The sequence below is a fragment of the Pezoporus flaviventris genome, unplaced genomic scaffold (assembly GCF_033815535.1).
Source record: "Pezoporus flaviventris isolate CSIRO_AGI_PZ_B2104156 unplaced genomic scaffold, CSIRO_AGI_Pfla_v1 ptg000037l, whole genome shotgun sequence".
Taxonomy (NCBI): domain Eukaryota; kingdom Metazoa; phylum Chordata; class Aves; order Psittaciformes; family Psittacidae; genus Pezoporus; species Pezoporus flaviventris.
In genome coordinates, this window is record NW_026892585.1 from 22,021,515 (window position 1) to 22,041,467 (window position 19,953).

The 19,953-nt window shown below is 36.0% G+C and overlaps 1 protein-coding gene across 10 annotated transcripts in view; it reads right to left on the bottom strand.

The window, feature by feature from the left end:
* NEK10 (NIMA related kinase 10) overlaps positions 1 to 19,627 on the bottom strand; it is a 113,464-nt gene extending 93,837 nt beyond the window's left edge. For 2 of the 10 annotated variants that reach the window (XR_009745411.1, XR_009745410.1), the window contains exons 1-11: positions 16,335 to 16,525; positions 11,001 to 11,115; positions 10,619 to 10,679; positions 9,352 to 9,482; positions 8,753 to 8,851; positions 6,290 to 6,374; positions 5,476 to 5,517; positions 3,608 to 3,686; positions 3,224 to 3,291; positions 2,111 to 2,190; positions 866 to 952 (exon numbers count right to left, since the gene is read on the bottom strand). Coding sequence is in view for 7 of the 10 variants with exons in the window: in XM_061464986.1 (XP_061320970.1) it covers positions 866 to 952; positions 2,111 to 2,190; positions 3,224 to 3,291; positions 3,608 to 3,686; positions 5,476 to 5,517; positions 6,290 to 6,374; positions 8,753 to 8,851; positions 9,352 to 9,482; positions 10,619 to 10,679; positions 11,001 to 11,074 (806 nt within the window). In the remaining 3 variants the exon portion in view is untranslated. Of the gene's footprint in view, positions 1 to 865; positions 953 to 2,110; positions 2,191 to 3,223; positions 3,292 to 3,607; positions 3,687 to 5,475; positions 5,518 to 6,289; positions 6,375 to 8,752; positions 8,852 to 9,351; positions 9,483 to 10,618; positions 10,680 to 11,000; positions 11,116 to 16,145; positions 16,242 to 16,334 lie in introns of those variants that run through there. The other 8 variants (XR_009745412.1, XM_061464979.1, XM_061464986.1 and 5 more) reach the window with 7 other exon arrangements.
* Positions 19,628 to 19,953: the final 326 nt, after the last annotated feature.

The window sequence follows — 19,953 nt, forward strand, 5'->3', positions numbered from 1 at the left end:
ATAGAAATAGGGTTAGAGATTTCCACTTCCAGTTGAAGCAAATAAAGCTGCATGTGTTTGATGAAACATAACAATTCAGATTCACATATTAAAGATTATTCTTAAGTAGCATTGAACTTCATCCATTTCCTGTTTACATTCAAATTCCAAATCTATAGCAAACTTTCGTTTTACATTAATCTAAAGAATTTCATACTCAGAAACTAAATAAAATCTTTTGCTATGTTCAATTCCTTTCTCTTTAGTCATATGTAAAATAATTTACATGTGTGAAATGATTAAGCAGAAATTTAAGAAATAGTTTTAAATGTGATATATAAATGACGTATTATCAAATCTGAGGGTCTTTTGGTTTCTTACTGAAATGCAGATACACTATGCTCAGCTTGCAGTCTTACCTAAAGAACTGAAGGAACCTTTATGATTTTCTGACTAAAGGGATGTGGGGTCTGACCCAGCCTCTGCCATAAACTGCAACAGCTATTTGTCTTGCAATTTTTTTACTAGTTTATATGGGGCATCCCAGGAGCTGTCAGAATTCAGTGTGATTTCCATCTAATCGCTTAGGTCTGCCAGGAGCAAAAAGGAGATGTGACCACTCCAAAGCACCTGCTATCACTTTATGGTAACACAACAAATTATTTGCACTGCACTGTAGGCCATCAGTGAAGAGAGGGGACACAGCTTGTAACAAAACTACTAGAAAAGATTTTGCTGTATCAGTACCTGATTCAAAATACACACGTCAGAACTTTACCTTGAGTATATTAAAGTGGCACATTAAATAATTCCTATAAATAAACATGTTCCTAAATGAAAAAGTTAAAATAAATTTAAAACAATTAATCCACAAGCGAAGTCTCACCTTTTAGAAAGCAAATCGTATTCACGCAGTATCACCAGCAAATTCTCAACAATGCTGAGCTCACTTATCTTCTCCCTACATTCTGGACTACAAAGTGATTATTCCTGGCATTTATATGAAATGAAATTGTATTTAAAAAAAAACACATTGCTTTTTAGCATCCCTCCTTATACATTTGATCAGTTATTTTTTTCTCAAGTAATAATATCATATTGTACACACAAATATTTAAAGGCATAAATATATGCTGTGTCAAGAGTGACTGTGCAACAATATCCAATTTTCCCAATACAAAAAAGTAAGTGTGAATGCATAAAACTAAAGACACAAATGTTCATTTCATTTGTTTCTTACTAGAAATCTTTTAAATCAACCAAATTTACATAAATATTTATAATATACTCCAAACACTTTCCTGCCTAGTTCAAATATAACACATTTAATTCTTTGAAGAAAGCTGAATGAAAGTTAAAAATTAATGTATAACATCATTTAAATTAAACTCAAAAAAAAAAAATGAACTGTAGTAGAATGAAAGAAATTTAGGAAATGAGAAAATCCAGTGAAATCTCATAAATAAATTCCTACTGATCTCAAGGAATTGTATGTATGCTCTTTAATTTTGTAATTTTCCTTATAATTTTTCATTTAAAAGATAAAATTGTTGTAGAAATCTGGAAGTCAGCAGCACAATAATGCAGAAGCAGTAACTTTTCTTCTATAAAAATGTTAAGGATGAAAGATGCTGTATTTTCCTTTTACTTTTTTCCCTCCACACCAGGAAAAAAAAAATCCTACTCTTTATTTAAGAACAACCATTAGTGAAGAGAGGATACGTATACACAGATTTGAGTGTATGCATTCATTATTTACTACATTGAACAATATTCTTGCTGGTTATTCTGAGGCACTGTTGTATTAAGGTCAGCATAAAAGATTTTTATATTCAGGAAGTCAGTAAGAATTCCAGAATCCTGCACAGGGATTGAAAACAGAGGTTCTATGACTCCAGCCTTTTAAAAGTCTTCCACATGAGCAAGAAATTTGCTGCAAGGACTTCTCTTTAGTTTTTATTACATTAGTACAAAATTAAGCACTTGTCATAGATCTCCACAGAACAAGGCCACATTTTGGAAGGAAAAAAAAAAAAAAAAAGAAGTCTTCCTCAGAAACAGCAGTTTCACTATTGTTCAAGAGATAACATCAAAATGCTTATTGTGAACTACAGCACTGAGTTGAACCTACCTTTCTGCTAGACTAGTCAGAGCAAGGAGGGCACCTAAAAGCACATTGTTGTCTCTGGCAGATAACAAATTTACCAAGGTCTGGAAAATGAAACATGAATCAAGATAAATAAATTACATTATTTTCTTTTACGACTCAAGCACACAAATAACTATTTATTGAAAAGTCAAATTAAGATACCAAATTGTTGCACAATATACTAAAAATCTTAGGAACATATAAAGTAGACTTTAATATACATTTAAACTCTTGGAATACACCCAGTCTTAGGACAAGCAAGGATGTTTATTCTCAAATGCAATTAGTATCTCTCTTGACTGCTAAAGCATCTGTCCAACTTAATATGCCATTGTAAAAATTTCTTCCTGTGTAAAACACTATGGAACTCTAAATTAAGGCCTTCTGAAGCAAAAAGTTGATTTTTAGCTTATATTTAAACAATATTGTATGTAATTTAAGGTTCTGCATTATATTCTGTCAATGGTTCATATCAAAGTAAACTTCATATTTGTTTAGATTCTCTAAAAATATGTTCTGTGGTACTATCTGATCACAACTGCCAATGTTTTACTGGAGAATAACGGAATCACAAAGCACTAGTTAGCTGATCCTCATCTCTATTGTTTCTTAGTTTGGCCACAAATCAGCAATGATTAAGTATAGATCCTTAGACCGAGAGTAATGTGTAGGGATGCCTAGGCTGTCACTATTCCATTTGGACACAGAACACTTCATAATTGAAAAATCATAGCAGAAATCTATGTAAAAATAAAAATGTATTTATATTTTTAAAATATATAAAACTATTTGTATCATAGTAACGTGTAGCCAGGACAGTGTAAATATGAGTACTAATTTTTATATGAAGGAGTTTAGTCCAAACGTTTGTGACATATTTATCTCAAGCAACCAATAACCACACATCAGGGCAATTAGCTTACATACAAGAAACTATTACTACTCATATTTCTGTAAAACATAGAACTGAGATTATCTGACTTTACAAGCTTGACAAGGTAAGAAATTTACTCTCACCTAGATCAAGTCTGAAAAGCATTAGTCACTCAGTTATGTAGTTAATTTGTTATAATTAGAATTTTATGAAACACTTACTTTATGTGCTCTGCTTGCTATAACCCATTCTCTTTGACTGTTAACAGCAGCAAGCTTTTGGAAAATGTCTATGGAACAAAGGAAGTCACATCAATTGAAGTTTTACCACTTAATATTTTTCATTTTACCAATCAGATAATAAAGTAAAACACTGCATAAATTCTTTGAACCATGACCAGCTCATTGTACTGTTATTTCAGTGCATAAAAAGGCAGTAATTTCTTAAAGAAATACTTCTTATGTATAAAACCAAGATGTGCTTTTCCACAGCAATTTCAGTTTTCACTCGTTTGATGATGTCTACAGTAAATCTAGTAACATTCTACGTAGTGACCATCTCAAGTATTTTAAACCTTTTAAGCCTCCTTATAATTTAACACTTACATGTCATGTTGACCAACTTGTCTACATTATGCTGCTCTTCTCCGTAATCAAGATAGCCATTTGCTACTGTTTCCATATACTACGAGTAAGGGGGGAAAAAAACAAAGAATTCATAAACCTGGAGTGTAATCCACGGAAATAGCCTGTAGGTGGTGCATCAGTTTCACAAAAAGAAAGGTAAACCTGAAACATCTTGCATACTTCGCTGTAAAACTTGTCAGGGAACAGTAGAGATCACAGAAGCATGAGAATTCAAATAGCAAGTGTAAAATTCCACAATAGGGAGATCTACTGAAGACTATCGAATACAATGACCCTACTTCTGGAGCCAAATTCCCTTCTTTGCAAGCTGCTACAGGTTGGTAAGAGTTTTCTGGCGAATTATCAGTTCATGTTTCTGCTCTCAAACTTTTCCCTTAGCATCTACTGTTGGGCACTGTTTGGAACAGCTAACAGCTATTTTGAACATAGCTAACTGGTGGGAAATGGTGGTCAATCTTTTTTAATAACCCTAAGAACTTCCTGGTCAGACATATTTTCCAGGAAATGAGAATTACCCCAAGTACGTCATGTTTGTTAGTGCACACAATCATTATGTAATTCTCAGCATCACTTATGTATTGGTCTTACATATGGTGGCATTTTGAAATTTCCAGCACACTGGGGAAATTGCCACAGTTCCAAGTAAATGGTACAGAGAGGCAAGAGCTACAGCAGCAGCACATAATTTAGAAAGAAAGCTCAGGAGCTGGATACTAGTATCCAAAGTAATACTGGTAGTAATAACTCGCATTTTCTACTAAAACATCCTAAAACACTTTAAAATGAGAACAGCTTTTTTTTATCTGAAACTGCCCAAAAAGTAAAAAAAAAAAAAAAAAAAAGTTTTAATGCTGCATAGAATAGACTAAGTTCCCTACAAGTTCAGAAATCATAAAAATTGCACCTCATGTCTTTTTAAATTCTCTATGCCAGCAACACATGCATAGTAAAAATGATTATAAATTACACAATTTGGGTTCGTGCTGCTGGGGATGACACTTACAGATGTTGCCATGTCTCAGCAGGCTGCTGCATTTTGCAGTCTGCAAGCTCCTCAAAAAGTATGGCTAACCATTAATGACATGCAACATTGGAAATGCCAAGCAGTTCCTGTGGGAACCATATCCATTACAAAATAGTAACCTTTAACTCCTGCAACTTTAGGGATGTTTCAAACAGGTGACTATCTGACCAAAGGGCTGAAAATGCACTATGGGCTCTCTGAAATACAGGTGGCTTCATAAATATTGATGAATGATGACTACATTCTAGAGTGACACATTTGTTATAAAGATTATAGCAAATAATTTTTTTCTAGAAAGAGAACTCCAAAGAATTTCAAAGATATTCATGGTATGTCAAATCTCACTGCTAACTTGGCACTGATAAGTATTAGAAACCAAGAAGCAAAGCAGTATTAACACAGAGCAGTAACAATCATGATTCGTAATGCAAAAGTGCTGTAGCCCCCAAATTTAAACCTGTTTCAACATTATATTACTACACTTTTACTTTTGAAAAATCATTTACTACAGTTCAAGGTGACTTTACTCATCCTTCTTTTCTCCTGATTGAAACAATTGTGCTGATTTTTCTAATTCTCCTCCCACTTCAGGAGGGATTTAAGTCTCTTAACTAAAAGACCTGGGTTAATACTGCTATATTATAAGGACAGTTTCTTTGTACACTAGTGAAAAGAAAACCCCCACATCAACTGATTACATGCAGAGGAATGGACTCACTTCTTTCCATAAACCAAGAATTTATGTACACTGTAATGATCTGACATGCAACATATCAGACAAAAGTACCATGAGGAACTCTACCTGAGCTAGATTTTCAATAGCACCCAAGCTGTGGAGCATTTCCTAATAAAAAAGAAAAAAAAAAAAAAAATTTTTTTTAAATTATTAAAAAAAGGCAAAAATAAAGAAAACACTAGAATGAAAGAACACTAGAACATAAATGCTCTGCTTGTTATGAATGTTGCGAAACCTTAATTCCAGTGCTTGAAGTCAATGAATTCTGGACATATGTAGCACCTTCAGAGTTCAGAATATTTTAGAGTAAGTAGATAAATAAAAACACAGAAGTTAAGTTTTAAAGGTTTTAAAACTGGAAAAACAGTATAAACTTTGGAACACATAGAAAAAAATACACAAATATCTTAACAGATGTCTGAGGCTTAGTCCTATGAATAGTGACTATAATAGCCAGAATAAAATTGAAAGCTATTTGGTTTTAGTTAAGAACATCAGGCAGCTAGGAGGAATAGGCAGCTTTCAGTTTTCTTATTATATTATGGGAATTTTACATATCTACATGTTAAAATCAAGCACAGGGTTTAAGGCTCAAAGCAATGACCAAGCCATCTGTTATAGAGATTTACAGGTTCTTTGTTAAGGTTATCAACAACAGGCCCTACATAAGGAATATAAGAACTTGAGCAAGCTATTCAGTAACAGTGCAAATTCACTCTTGTAATCTGTTTGTTTGCAAATCACTTCCTCACATATAGGAATATAGGTACATGTGTATAAGAACATACATTTTTATACACATGCAACAACACAAGTCATATGCATGATGCTTATGTGCATTCTTTTATCCAAGCAAGAAACAGTATTTTGGTATACTGACCTGATAGCATGGATCCCTTATTAATAATCTCAGACAGATTAATACTCTAAGAAAATGGACGGACGAAGCTTGATTAACCCATTCCCTGTCAAAGAAATATTCCACACGTAAACCAAATGCATTTTAAGTGTTAAAACATGTCAAAAAAACACTTTGATTTCAGGAATTGACTAGAAGGTAAGTGACTTACAACAGTTGTACTATAGTATAGTGCAACATACTGTACTATAGAACCTTTAATACCACTTCTATTAAAACATAGTAACAGCTTTAAATAAACTTATTTCATTATATGACCATTGCCAGGCCATCATTTATTGTCACTGACCTAATGCAGGAAAGTACATGCACAAACTGATCATGCTTTGATATAAACTTACTTTAAGTCTTTGGACCAAAGCCCAAAAAGACAAAATCACCAAGAAACCACATATCAAACTTCAGTGCACAAAATACACATACATAAAAATATGGGTGCTACAGAAATAAAAATAGCGAGATTTGAAATATTTTATTTAATTATTGTAATCTATCCTGGGCAATTACAAATTAATACTATTAGTCCTTGGAATAATTTATTTAGTTCAAATGCCCTTGGTATGGTATTATGCTTCCAAATAAAACTTCCTCCTTTATATTTCTCCACACAACTCCTCAGCACAAGCCTTGGCAGAAAACACAACTCAGATTTGCACAAAGCATCCAGGGGCAGTAAACCTGCATAAAATACCAGTAACAGAACCACTACTTCCATTGTCTCTTGAAGATGTATAGCCCCATTTTCCTATTTAAAATAAACATAAAATTGGACATCTCGGTGGTGCTGTTTCTGTTGTTGTTTTAACTAAGAGGACAGAATCTGTAGTATCTGGGCGAGCTTCCAAGGACTGGAAGAAGTCTATGCGATGTGGCAGTTCTCTTCCATTTTTATCATTTGTAATTGGGAGCAATGCCAATAGCTAAAAATATTTTGATAAAAATAAATGTTTTACAAATACACGCTAACAAAATATCAGCCCTTCTATGCCGATATGCTGCCCAAAATAATACTGTTTTTTTTCATTTTTGTATGGTTCCTTACTTGGCCACTTTAGAATGGTGCAAAACTTTCACAGAAAGAAAACAGCAACCTGTATGGAAAATTTGTAAGTCAGATTTTAAAGTGGCCTGAAGATCATTACCACAGTGGTTCTACAAATTTATTCTTTCAAAAAGCTTTGACTCTTGACAGAAGTTAGTTTCTTTAACAGAGCAATGCATCTGTCACATTTCCAAGCAGGGACAGTAATCCTCCGAGCATGGTTATTTGTGAGTCTCTTCTGCTACAGTTACATTTACAGTACACATTACTAGATACATACAGTGTATGTAAAGCATATGTCATCAGGATTTTTTCTGCCTGCTTAGTTATATTCCTTATCCAAATTACTTAAAATGAGCTGATCACAGCTTTCTTAACTCCAATCAGGACTTCTGCTGACACATCAATGCCAGTAAGCGGGTGTGATTTTCTTGCCCCCCAACCAACATCTTTTATGCCAGCAGAAGTATGTCATGCAAATAAGGTGACAATTTCAAAGGCTCTGACACAATACAATGGCAGTATCTCCAAAGAAAGGACATCATCACAATAAAGTATTTACAAAAGGCAACTAAATCACCTTAGTAACTGCACTTACCTTATGGGTTTTACGTGCCTACTAATATGTATTTGTTTCACTGATTTTACCCGGATGCTTTGATTTGTAATACAAGAGGTTGGTTTTGCTGTATCACCATCATCAACAGCAAGTGTCAAAGAAAATAAAAACCAAAATATGAGCTAGGTATGCCACAATGTATAAATAGAACTTGGGAGGATAAAATGTGAATTCTTAGGTTTTTTGCAAATTAAGCTGAGCCACAGACATCCCCTTAGAGGGTACTGAGATGATAAAGTTCAGTTGCAAAGAAGAGGTACCAGATTTACAAGTTGCTTAAACTCACTGCTATTTAGATAATCAAAGATGAGATCTGTAGTTCCCTAGTTAGTTCTGAAAAAGGGTCTAAGCAAACTATGTGGTTTGGTTTAGTTTTTTTTAGGTGGTTCTGTAAATTCTGGCAGTTACACTTTAATACCTTTAAATGCTCCAGGATTGCTTCTTTAAGCTTCTGTGCCACTTGGGATGTTTTTTAGGTGTGCTTGGGCTTAAAAAGGAAAAATACTGGTGCGTAGGAAAAGAAATTCTGGGTTTCTTGTTTGTTTTTTTTTTTTTTTTTTGCGAGAAAATACCTTTTTCTGTCCCCACTATTTTTTTAAGTTCTTCACTTTTTTCTTGCTCAAATGAGAATACCTAAGAAAGGGTTTTCCCTTTCTAATCCTGTTATATGCACAAACACAAAAATAAACAGTAGCATAAACTGATCTGAATTTTGCAAGAAAGAGTGACTCTCCTTGTATAACAATGTTTTCAATATACTGACCTGCAGGTAAGTCGGTTCTTCACCAAAGATGTAAAGATCTCTTGAAACAGCTTATGGCTGGGATGTTTGCTAAAATTCCTCTCATTCTTGTAGGTCACACTAATGAGGATTTAAAAGAGGAAAAAATGCTGAATTGCTGATTATCTTGCCACAAGATGATTGTAGATTGCCAAAACTTGACATTAGCAACGTTAGGAATGTTATATCAGAAGTTCCTAAAGAATAAACCATTTCAGATTTCAAGATATTAACAGTATGAAAGAATATTCTATCTCGTGCATAATTTGGGACTATTATAATGGTATAATACAAGCTTTCCAAGTAAGGAAACCATTATTTTTAAAAAAATTACTATACTAGCTCTCAACAGTACAATCTGCCAAGCAGGAGCATGTGTCCAAAGCTGACAAAGGCAGGAACATCCACAGTTAACTTTAGAAAGTTAAATATATGCAATTCATATCTCAGATAGTGGGTTAACATGAAAGTAGAAGTAACATACCTAAGTATAACGGCCTTCAACACAGCAACAAGCTTTAGACACATGAAGATGTTCAGAAATAACAAGTGCCATCATATTAGCTTTTTTTTTTTTTTACCTAAAGTTTTCAAGCTGAACAGCTTCTGTTGATGCTTGCCATTGACCATGGGGTTTTTGTTCACTGATTTTAACATTTTGCCAAGCTCTTGTCACACTGGTTCGACCGTTTTCGAAATGTATAGCTGGAAGCTAAGGATGAAAGGGATATTGCTCATGAGGCAAACACTGCTTTTTAAGTTTTATAAGAATGTTATCAAGCAAAAGTACCTTTTCTCAAGCTCTGACTTGAACTTTGGACCTATTACTTGACGTAATAAAATACATCCCACCACCCCCCGCAAAATAAAATTCATGTGGTAAAAAACTGACGAGCAAAGCTAGAAAACAAGAACATGGAGATATATAACATGTGAACAAGTGTCTTTTAAAATTTATAATAGTAAAGCTCAATAGAATCTGCAACACATACTCATTATCTGTGTTCCTTACCTGTCCTACTTCTACAATTGCATAGCCTTCATATTCTTTTTAAGAAAGTGCTGTAGAACTCAAGCATTTCAGCTTTCTGCCAAGAAGCAATTCCATGCCTCTATCCAAGAAGGGAGTACATAACTCCTGTCTCACATGGCTGAATTCCTAAGTCACCTTGTCATACCTTTTACAGATTAGAAAGGGAGAAAATGTTCTGGTATACCAAAGACTCTCACCCATCATCATGCATTGGTTTTCTCTGCTTCAAATGGCAAATACAAGATTCACTATGTGAGCTGAGGTGAAGGAGACTTTACTGTGTCCTATAAGTTTCATGCATTGACATTTATGCCAAAGGTTTTTAGCTGGAGTGTTTTTCTCCAAAGATAAACTGTTTATTGTTAAAATGTTGATCTTATTTTACATTCTTTACCAGTCTTCATCACGTTGTAACTAACACATCTCAGCCTACCTTCTTATGACATTGTGGAAGGGCATGGAAGAAAACTAATCTGTTAGGCTACTTGACTATATGTAATAATAGCTGGATAAAATCTGCTCAAGATTCAGAACAAAGCAATTTTTTTTCTGTTAAAATAAAAACTATAGCAGAGTAGGATGGACTGCAGGTCAGTTTCTTTCTTTCACACTTTTTAATGGGATTTGTCCAACAGAGAAGCAGTAACTTGGAGGAAAAAAAAAACACAACAAAAAGAAAGACATCCACTACACAAGATTTTGTCAATATGTTTAATCACAATAGAACACAATAACAGTATCTTATGGATCTGCCACAAAACATTACTTTTAATTATACAGTTCTACAGCATTTAATAATAGTTATTAGAAAATACCTGTTGGTTCCTTAACTGCACATTTAAGAGAGACTGAAGTCTTTTAAGATCAGAATAATCCCTAGAAATACAATAGCATAAATACATGTGTTAATAGCCACATAAAAGTACTTCTGTAAGTGTAAAGAAAGTTAATGAGCAGCAATGCTACTGACAGAAAAGAAAGTTTTCTGGTGTTGCCTAGTGGCCCCATTTTACATACAGAAGAATTTAGAGCTTCTCCAGAATGCCTTAAATCAACAAATGCGTAAACAAACTTTGTGACCAGAGTAACAGTTGTCATGTTTATAGTGCATTTCAAATTAAGCATTCTGCTTTGGCAGCTAGTGTGAATTCCACTTGGGTCCTGCTGAAGTTCAAAGTAAGATGTCAGATACTATACCTCACAGAGATCCCATGAGGTTTTTTCTCTGCTGCTTTTAATGTGGTCTTCAGCTTTTTGTCCTGATCAGGCATTGTGTATCACTATTACCATCACGTGGCTAAGAACTCATTTCCTTAAAAAAAAAAAAAAAAGGAGATGGAATTGTATCATTGCAGCGTTGCAGCAAAAGCAACATGTTTTATTTACAGAATGGACTGATATAACTTTAAGAAAAAAACAGCTTTATCATTTTCTTAACATGAACCCTTGGCCATTACGTGAGGATATCCTTTAGAATTCCAGATATTTACAAGAAAATAATTAAGCTATCAAACAGAAACCTTGGTGTCCCCAAAAATAAGTAGATAATACTGGCTTTCTTTTTACTGTATGCATTCTTTATAAGGATGCTTCCTCTTCTTCCATCTTAGTACCATTATTTCTCACTGTGGATTGGCTATTTATGCTACAGCAGTGCTTACAGGCTGAATAGTTTTATCATCTAAATAAACAAAACAGATGGAGGGTAAAAACAAAAGAGATTAATACATCATGTGGTCTATCAAAGAATCACATAAATTTTCAGTCATTTGGAATCTGGGCCTTCTGATTTTCAAGTGAATGCCTTATACCAACAGTGCCCAGCTATTCCTGCAGTGGGACACACAGCTTATTTCCACATATGAGCAGAGCTGTATGGCCCAGCCTCATCAGGATCATTATTGCATAGCAGATCCACTGCAGACAAACATTTAATTGTAGGTCTGACTTCCCACCAAAAGCCACAGATGGTTGTTTGCATAGTATAAAACATTTGTTCACTGAAAATCTTATAAAGGCCTAGAAAGAAACAGAAAGACATAGAAAGAGGATAGTCAAGAGAAATTTCTTGCTTTCACAAAAGCAAGTGTATTGATGCAGATCCTGCTCTGAGTGAAAAAAAGGATGGTCAGGAGCAGTCTGGGGCTGAAGAATTCTCCCAGAGAACTGCATACAGCTGCAACATATTGGTAGAGCACCTCCAGTTTAAAAAACTAGATATAATTTGTGATTATTTTGTGATAAAATACCACTGACAGATCCTTTCTATCCATCTTACTATTGGCTAAATATGGACCATATGAATGTTCCCTTTGGTGTGACTTTACTAGGATTTTCTATATGAAATACGATAGCTTCCTTTTCTCTTTGTGCAGTGTGGAATTCCTCTGCTAGTGATTTTTATTCCTTTTCCTCATAAAAGCAAAAAAGAACAAAACCTGGCAGAAAACAAAAGCATAGTAAAGTACCAGAAGCTGCTGTTTCCCAACTGAATATCAAGTTATTTGCACAATTACAGGTTCTTATCTCAGACACAGGACTACCCAGAATTAAACTGTTAACAGTATGAATTCATGCACAGCGTTGACTCACCCTGGTAAGTGGCCTGTAAGCCCTGATTATCCATTTCTGTTCTACTGAACTACTTTATCCTACCAGCAGTCCCTCCACAGAGAATGATTCCCAAGAAATTCCTCCTCTCTTCTCCATGCACCCCCAATAACAGGGTTATTAAAAAACACCTCAGAACACTTCTGTTGTACCAGTTATCACCAGGGAATTAATATAAACAAGGTTCTGCAGGTCAGTTCAGATTAAAGCAAAAGATATTAAATTATTTCCTTTGCTTCAAAAGCAGTGAAAGAGAAGCCATGTACATTGCTAAGCATGTTTAAGAATCCAAGACTAAGAAAATCCATGTATTGTTTTAGTGATATGTGTATTTCATATCCTCTCCCTTACTAACCCAAACTATTTGGCATATTACTGACGCGTGACACAATGCAATCACTTCACATTTGCACACTAAAAAATATTGTGAAACTCACAAATTATCAACTTGCTCATGTGTATAAAGAACAGATTTCAGCCAATTAAAGAATCATGAAGATCACATACAAAACAATGAGCAAATACAGTTAAGTCTAAAAATTTTCAGCATCAAATTTAAAAAGAACAAACAAATAATCCTTGGGTGAAACCTCTAAACCACTAAACAGCAGGATTCCCAGTCTGGCTACAGTTTAATCCAAAACTGTTAGGTCTTTGTGATTATTTACAACATCTTACAGCTATAGGCCAACCTTGTTTTAGGGCCACAAGTCTAAAGCTTTTGCTCTTTGCAGTATCTTGGTAAAGATGAAACAGAGTAAAAGGCTAATATTGTAAAGGTTCTTTGTCATTACAGATCCAAATGTCCCTGTACACAATTGAACCTGACAAACACCGAGGCAAATTCTCTTCATGCTATCTGAGGATGAAGGGATGCAGTTGACACAAGGATGCAGTCCTCACCCTGCTCTGAAGACTTATCCTGAGGCTACCTTTCCATTTCCTAGAAGCTCCTAAGCCAGCACATCTCAGGAAGAACTTCAACAGAGAGGGCAGCCCTGGCCACAGGTGGAATATGCACAACCTCTTTGGTCTGTCAGCACAGCGTCACCACAGGGGCACAGCACACTGGATTGGGAAACCTGATTCAGGTTACAAATAATCTCTCCTACTTTAATCCTGATTACTTTACAGCTTGTCCCCAAGTAGTTCTACTGTACAAGGGCAGGGACAATAAGCAGAAAGAAGCATTTATCCATGCACCTTAGTATTTTGCCCTTCAGCTTTATTACAGAGATAAACCTATCTATCAACAGGCAGTTGCTGGTGAAAATGACAGATCCTTTCCCCTTTCCCTTACCATCCTCAGGCACTACCTGCCAGTTCTTCAGCTGATTTGACCCAAACCTCAGCCAACTTAGGCAGAAAACAACATGCCTCCCTTTGTAGAGTCAGTTTTCTACAAATTGAGATCACTTTAGTGTGGCCTAATGCGTATGTCTGCTGACAAGGCAAGGAGCAGGAATGCACCGCTGTAAATAAGAGGAAGAAGAGCAGAAAACCCTTTCATCAGTAGCCAGTCATTAAATCAGGTACATGTATTAGCACCACACCCCAATGAGGGGCAGACAAAAGGAAACAACCCCCTGTTTTCCCTGTATCAGCCATAAACCTGACAGAAACCAGACATTAAATATTTCCTTACCTATTCCCACAGTTATTTGACTTACTTGAAATCACTGAATAACTTCCCAGCCCTGTGTTTCTTCTTTACTTGTGCCAGCAGAAATTTCCACGGAGCCAGGCTATTAACTATCCTCATAATTCTCCCCCAGCTATTAAACCAGCCATGAGTAATGTATAAGAAACAAACCAAACAACACTCACATTTCACTTAGGTTGTGCCAGAAAATGATTGAGATCAGACAAATCTTTAAAAGAAAAGAAACACAGTGAAAGGAAAATGTCTTTACATCATAAACTCTTATTCAGTTCCATTTAAAACAATGAAATGAGAGTAATATTAACTAATTCATCTTAACTGAGGATAATTTCATTTAATTAGTTATGTTAATTCAATTAAATAGAAAGAAAGATGCATTCTGATAGTGCTGGTATGCAGGACAGGACAAGAAATGCTCCAAGAACCCTGTCAGAAATGAAAGAATTCCTATGATGAGAAACAGGAGACAAAGGAATTACCACCACAGACTTGATCTGTGGCCCAGTCTAGTGTCTGTCTTAGATGACACAAGCACATAAAGCTTCAGAAGGTGGAAAACAAAAAACCCCAAATAAATGAAAGCAGGAAGATATGTTGGAGGGTAAATCTACCACCACAAACTATAGTGTAATGGTTTGAAACTCCCGTAAACAAAAAGATGTCTTACAGCCTTTATAATCTTTATTAGCAAAAACTACTGGATATGGACATTTGTAAGCCAACTAGTTGCTTGTTTTACCCTTGAATTCCTCTCTTAATCCCTCCAGTGCCTGAGTTCCACTACATAATTATACATAGAAGGTTAACTGGCTTAAAGTGGATAAAGAAGCAGTAGATATGCTAGATCTTGGCTATAATCAGACTTTTGATGCTGTTGCTAGAAAGGAATGTATCTAATACCATAAGCTGGGAGTGAAGTTAGATGAAAATTCACTCCATTATATTATCAGTATACTATCATCAAAATAGAAATGCATTTCAAATACTCTCAAAATGATGGCAGAAGAAGCATCAGAGATGATGAAAAGTTCCCAAAAGGTATTTTTCCTTCTCCAGTCTGATGAAAGCAAAGGGAACCCTGGACCATTTCCCCTCTTGTTCCCAGAGAGCACAGCAGCCAGAACTGATGACAGCCCATGTCTAGGAAATTCTACTGAGGAACCCATACAATGTTTGACGAATATTTCTTACTCATTTTATTGACTGAATCACTATGGAAATCTACATGTTTGCTACAATTGAAATCTTCCACATGCACAAATTTACTGAAGAAAATTAAATTTGAGACAAGTTCCTTGAATATTCTCTCAGGATTAACAAGGGTCCAACAGAAGATTTCTGTTTTCCTAACAAATTAAAATACTCAAGTCACTGTTGGTTTGGGGCTTATTTTGTTTTCCCTCTACACCACCCCAGTTCCTGAGGAGCCACAAATGGCCAGGCCCATTCCCAGATTCCTGGAGCCATGCAATATAAGTCTCTAGGCTATTTTCCAGACCATAATTTTTATCTGCCTAAACAACTTTTAATTTGCCCAAATTAACCGTTAACCTGCAGATCACAGATGTAGGGAAGAGAAAAAAAAAAAGGGATTTCTGAGGTCTACTGAGCAGCTCTGTGGCAACTTAACCATAATACATAGCTATGTGAAATCCATCCTTTCTGCCCTTGCCACCAAGCAGACCTTTCTAGGGAATTGTACCCCTATGGCTTAGAGCCTCTGGAAATCAAAAGGGGCTGTTTAATACTGAAGGCTCAGAGCTGGCAAAGGTGCAGGGCTGGGGAAGATGTCACTAGGTGTGGGGGAGAGATGGGGACAAAGCAACCCTTATTTTAGAGGCACTACTCCCAGTTTGCTGGGCAAGATCCGGGCTGAGATGCACTCTTGGCAGGTGGCACACTGTACCAACAGGGCATCATTTAGAAGCACAGAGATCCCCTGGAGTTATCACACCTTATCCGTGACTAAGCAGGCCTGACTCAGCACTTGGGTTCCACGAAGTGTTTTATACCAACGTGCACGCTTACGTTATGCTTTGACTTCTTTAACACCGACTCTGAAACCTTACCAGGGCCGGAGTACGTGACTACGCGGAAACTACGCGACAAGGCAGTGACACGATGAAAAGACAGCAGCCTGACCTTGCCACCTCCTTCTCCCTCCCTTCCCCTCCCGCGGTGGGTTTATCTGCCGCGAGGGCAGCGAGGTGCTGCGGGCCCCTCCCAGAGCCCCCCGATCCCTCTCCCGTCCCACTCACTCGGCTCGCCCTGCTCCTCGCCTGGCTGCGGCACAGCTCCGACCGCCGGAGCTAAACCGCGCCCCGCGGGCCAATCGCAGCCCGTGTTCTTCGAAGAGATGGCCTCGTCGGCCAATCGCATGCCGCCGTGTTCCACAGCGACGCCGTATCCTAGCGATAGCGGCAGCCGTTGCCATAAGAACGGACGAGAACAGCCGCAGCTCTACTCGCAGGGGCCGCTTCCCGTACTGCTCCCCGCAGCACCCACCTAGCACATAACCTACCTAAAACAAAACCAGACACAGCCTACATAAAGTCCAGTAGATTTTTATTGCTTTTACCGACTTTGTGAAACATTACAAAAGATAATTTTATTCTAGCAGTAATGAAAACAACAAAAGCTGGATCTTTCACATTGAAGACACGTCTGAGAGCTGCGTTTTTCCTGTATAAACGTAATGTCGATTCTGCGTTCAGAGAGATGTTTTCATCTGCTTTGGGTTTTGTTGTGAAGTAAGAAAACATCACTGTAATTAGAAAAGCAGTCATAAAAACTTCGAACCGTACAGTATGTAATCACATTTCAAATAACCAGTATTAAAATCAAAGATGTGGCTCAGCTACAGATGCTGAACCCTGGAAGACACCTTTGCTCAGGAGAATCAGCAACAGTAGAAAGAAAAATAGTATAAAGGATGTGTCCTGCCACTAAAATCATTTAGAAAAGTACTGATTTTCAAACTCATTATTCCAAATAAACATCAACAGTTACTAAATTCAATATGAAAGTGTCTAGGTTAACTTCAATGCCAGCTACAAAGCCCAATGAGTTTTCACGAAATGATACAAAATAAAATCAACTCAAAATCATTAAACAATTTGGTTTATTTATAGCACTACTTTTACGCTGACTCAAAGCCTTGTGCCTCTAAGTCTTAAAATTTGCTGTACAATAAATTACTGTTGATATACACAAAGTTATTTCACACACTGGTACTGTACTTGATGATTATTTGACCTAGATGAGTAATTAAAACATTACTAATCATATAAAGCAAAAGGAAAACTAAGGTCATGGTGGTGCTCATCTAACAGACTACACTGGTGAACTGAAAGTCATGAACCGCTCATCTCACGCTGCACAGAATGTATGTACAAGAGAACCCTGTAGAATGGTGCAGGCTCTGTGACACAACACCTATTTGTTACAGACCCAACTTACAGCCTTTTGAACCTGCCTTTGCAAAGGGCACAGATTAGGAAGTGACCATGTAAAGACGGAGAAGCAAGAACTTACAGGAGAATTTCCATTAAATGTAGCAAAAAATATCCAAGACAAAGAAAAACCCCCAGTGGGGCACCAAACTCTACCCTAACAGGCTTTATGATGACAAACTTGGCAATTTGGAACATTTCACTGAACAATCATAGAAGATATTGTGTTGTAGCTGCAAAATTAATCTAGGAGAAAGTGTAATTAACTTGGGAATATGTAAACAGAATGAAAAGTGTGTCACTGTAATACATATGAAAATACTACAAATGAGTTCTGTAGAATATAATTTAAACATGAGACTGCATTTTAAGTGAAATATTTTAGATGATAATTTAAATGGAGTGGTCAAGGTTAAGACCTACACTTTATGTAAACATTCATATTTATAAATAAATTAGAAAAAGGAAAAGACAAAAAAAACAAAGGAGAGCGAAAAAGAGGGACTTCCTGAGGAGGCTCTGCAGCCAGACACACAGTAGCACTATGCTCCATTCCAGGAAATCAAGGCATCTAAAGAAAGTGCAGGGCTGTTTATTTTCCTCTGACAGTTGGAGTGGAAATATATTGGCATAGTTTATACAGGGCTTAACCCATATGAAAAAACAATCAGTGCACAGCAATTATCACTGCTCTTTTGCATCTATTAAGGCAAAACAAACATTACTTAAACTACATCCTTAGCTGTTTAATACTATGTGTGATTTTAAAGCAGAGAAGGTGTAAAACGAGCAGCGAGTCAATCATAAATTATCAGCAGGGTTTTATGCACTTCACACCAGATCTTCTCCTATTTATACAGGGGGAAAAGTGCAACTGTAACATACTACTGACCAAGAACAGCAGAACTAAAGGTCACTGTAAACTGCTTTGCAAGTCATGGCATTTCTGGCACTGATAAAAAAAATATCTACACAATTAAAATTAAATAAATACTGTGATTAGACTTGTAGGGCTTTGGCTTGTTTTTTTTGTTTGTTTTGTTTTTTTTTTTATTTTGTTTTGTTTTTTTTTTCTATTCAGCGTTCCTAGAAAAATATCTACTTCCTGTAATATTGACGAGCACGTAACCCTTCTGAAGCAGAAGCCAGATACAACGTGTGCAGCACCAAGGAACCCTGATTCCAGACATGGAAAAATCAGAGGCTTACAGTCATTTTTGGGGTATTTATAAATTGTTACAGGACTGTGTACATGAAGTGTAAAACAGTACTGGAAGGACTAGAACAAAAGTAATGTGTTGTGGACAGCACTACATAAATTGCCCAAAGTATCTTCCCTCTTTGATGCAGCAAAAGCTACTCAGTAGTCAACAACTGACCTGCAGATGTGGTTTGTTTTGTTGCATTTGTTTTGTTTGTTTTTTGGGATATTTATTTATTTTGAGTTTTGTTTGTTTGGGTTTGGGTTGGTTGGTGTTTGGTTTGTTTTTAAATAATGCAGAAAGTTTTGCGAAACCATCTGCTAGTTTCACTGAATCTCAGTTTTAATAGAGGGAAAACATGGGTGTTTTCTGAAAGCACATATACTCAAGCTAAGGCACAAGCTATGCTATCATCTAAGAATGAAGGAACATCTATACAGATCCTTACACAGGACTGGTGAAATTGGTAATGCAGACCTCACTTGCTTTGCCACTGACCTGAGCCTTTGTTATGACAGTCTGGATACCATTATTCATATTGCTGAACACTATAATTTACTTTCTTTAAACTGTCCTCTCAGAATTCAACCAAATAAAAAAAGGAAAAGTCAAAAAGAAAAACCTTAATTATATTACACTGAAAGGGAATGGTACCAGTCTGTGTAACTTAAATGCTATCTTTAAATGTTTCTACTTATTTTGATTGTTTTTGTAAAATCCAATTGTCTTCCACCTCAAGTGGCATTTTCAAATGAACTCTGCCCTCCTCCGGAATCAGCTCTTTTTTCAGTTGTTGAGAATTTTATCATGTGGCCCACGATAAAATTCCCAACTCTGCAAAAAGCAGAATTAAGCAAACAGTATCTTCATTTTAAATGAGCACAGATTCGAATTAAAGCCACTATGTGGCAATTCAGAATGTAAAAGAAATAATTTCAAAAACTAAAGCAAAAAACCTAAAGGGTAAGGCAAAAAACTATTAATAATGGAAACTGCACAGGTAATTGATCAAGATTTTTGTTTATACATAAAATTCTCATTATTTCAATTATTATAATGCTGAACACTAGAAACTGAAAATGCAAGTACAACTGCATCTTTATCAGTGAGCCCTCAATCCCATTTACTTTAATAAATGAATATTTACTTTTCCATCTTACATGATAAAAGTTTATACTAATTAAAATAAATAAAATGTTTAAAAAATAAGTTGGTGTGCTATC